Genomic DNA, 2,359 nt, shown 5'->3' with positions numbered 1-2,359 from the left:
TAAATATTTAAATATCATCTTCTGCCTCAAGAAGTTTGGCTTAGACATTCTGGGTCTGCAGCTTCTTAGTTCCCACTTCCTACGCGCGCTGCTCATTTGTAAATTCAGATTTAAGAAACGAAAACTCAGGTTAGACCAAATTCTGTGAGTGTATCCAACACAACTCTGTTGTCGTCGCCTTGCTTACAGAAACATATATATGACTCGACAGTTGACAGTTGACACATAAGAAAATTTTTATTTCTTTAACCAAATTGTATTGTGATTGCAGAAAAGAGTGTGAAAAGGGCTGATACATACTAGACATCCTCTTAAACAAAGAAGATGGGGTTATTTCATTCAAAAGAATGGTTAAAGCATGACATTATCAAATAGAAGAGTAATAATGATCGATCAAGAATGGTATTCTCAAGCCTTCGGAGCAAGACCAGCCTTGAGGGCTTGAATGGTGGCTACATCAGTTTTGAATGACTTGGCCAGGATATTTTCATCAATATTGGTGGCAAAGAGAGTGGCAGGAAGTGATTGAGTCCCTGCACTTGCGCTCCCAAAGGCAGAAATTGCCAAAGCAATGTTCTCTGGATCAATATTGTACTGGAAGTGAACAAGGCCCTTTGGAAATACAAACATGTCGCCAGCTAGTAATGTCTGAGTGTAGAGCTTGTTGGTTGTGTCAACAAATCCCACTTGAAGTGAACCTCGGGTGAGAAAAAGTAGCTCAGCTGAACGAGGATGGATGTGTGGTGGGTTTACGGTGCTTGCAGGGAATTGAAGAATGGCATAGGAAACACTCTGCCCATTAAGAGCCGGGAATTCAGCCATGCTTACTTTCGTGACCGTAAAATTTGCAGGTGGTTTTGCGTTGACGATGCTGCGCATACCTGTGTACGTGAAGAAATTCCCATCAACAATTGCACCTGCGGGTGCCAAGAAATCAGAGGTAATATCTGCATCTCCAGCTTTTGCCACTTGTGCAATGGCAAATGAAGCTAAAAGTAGAAAGAAAAAGAACTTGTTGGTTGAAGTTGTTGATGCCATAGCAAGCAAACTAGTTGATATCTAGAATTAATGATCCTGGAGAGTGAGGTGGTGCTAATAATGTGATATTTAGCAGCTATTTATAGTCTCATGGAAAAGGGTTGTTCTTGTTCACACATTCTACAGGCCAGTTGTTGTGTGTTATAACCAAAGAACATGGAGATTACAATGTGGTCATTTGCCTTGTAAAGTTTTCGAGGAGATTACAACTCATTCAATAAAGTTGCTCTGTAGAAAAAACAAACAGAAGCGATTGAAATGGGGACAGAAATTTAGTATAGAAATGACAGAGTGCAAGATTTCAAATTTTATCGGATGTTCTTAGGAGGTGACAAGTACAAGGGTTGGTATGTCAGATGTTTAGCTAAATGACTGGGACAACATACCAAATCAAAGATCAACGTTATGATAGGCACTTGGAACATAGGGTCACTTACAGTTGACACGATGATTAAACGTAGGGTCTACAGGAAATGGGTGGGTGAAAAATATAGACAAATTGAATACACTTCCTCATAAATGACACCAAAATAGCCATAGAGGAGTTGAACAAGCTACTTTCTAAGAGTTCTGCTCATTGTCATTACTATGAAAGTTTAAGGTTGTAAATTGCATTGAAAAGTGAGAAAACTTGATGCGAAGATATATCTACGTTTTCCATGAAGAAATTTGATGACTAGATTGATTCTCGTTGATAAGCTCATATATTCTCTCATTTTAGTACTCTTTAAACTTGGTTTTTGTTAGAGGATTGGCTTTAAAAAGAACGTATTGCTTTGTTTTTCTCATTTTCAGTTTTCTCGAGCACTTGGATGGTTTTTGATGAAAAAGGGTCTATTTTGAGTATTTTGAAGAACCGTTAACTGGAGAATAAAGCTAAGACCTTGAAGACTGTTGGAGAATATTTTGGGAATTTTCGGTGAAGCCAATTGATCCAGAATTTGAAGACAAGTTGACCTAAAATATGATCTCGGCAGAACTGCGCTATCTGTGAAGAAGTGGGTCTAGAAGATTCTAAAGAATTTTGCTAGAGATGTGTGAGATGGCCATAGAAAGCTAAGAGATCAAGCTTCAATTTACATATTTTTGAAGATTTTTATGAAGGCCAGAACATGGGAAAAACGTCCAAGACATCCAGCAATGCAGTTTCCTAATCATACAAGAAGTCAACGTCTTCCCTTTTTGTTGGGTTTATTGTTTTGGAAACCAAGGGTAAATTTCCTTGGAGTTTTAGTAATTGTTGTAGAGGAAGTCTAGGGTTTGAGAGAGCTATTTAAGGAGGACTTCATAGGATTCTGAGGAACTTTCGGGGGGTTCAGAC

The 2,359-nt window shown here is 38.6% G+C and overlaps 1 protein-coding gene across 1 annotated transcript; it reads right to left on the bottom strand.

Moving 5' to 3' along the window:
- Nucleotides 1–274: 274 nt before the first annotated feature.
- Nucleotides 275–1,623, bottom strand: LOC119996587 (germin-like protein 9-3). The gene has a single exon (XM_038843276.1). It carries the CDS (start codon nucleotides 1,036–1,038, stop codon nucleotides 409–411), a length of 630 nt encoding a protein of 209 aa, XP_038699204.1. The 5' UTR covers nucleotides 1,039–1,623; the 3' UTR covers nucleotides 275–408.
- Between the last annotated feature and the right edge of the window lie 736 nt (nucleotides 1,624–2,359).

The sequence above is a fragment of the Tripterygium wilfordii genome, chromosome 4, assembly GCF_013401445.1.
Source record: "Tripterygium wilfordii isolate XIE 37 chromosome 4, ASM1340144v1, whole genome shotgun sequence".
NCBI lineage: Eukaryota > Viridiplantae > Streptophyta > Magnoliopsida > Celastrales > Celastraceae > Tripterygium > Tripterygium wilfordii.
The sequence above is the reverse complement of the archived record's forward strand: the minus strand, read 5'-3'. Positions and strand labels throughout refer to the sequence as shown.

Bases quoted from the DNA above. Each gene is read 5' to 3' on its own strand.
- LOC119996587 (XM_038843276.1), bottom strand. From the start codon at position 1,038: ATGGCATCAACAACTTCAACCAACAAGTTCTTTTTCTTTCTACTTTTA.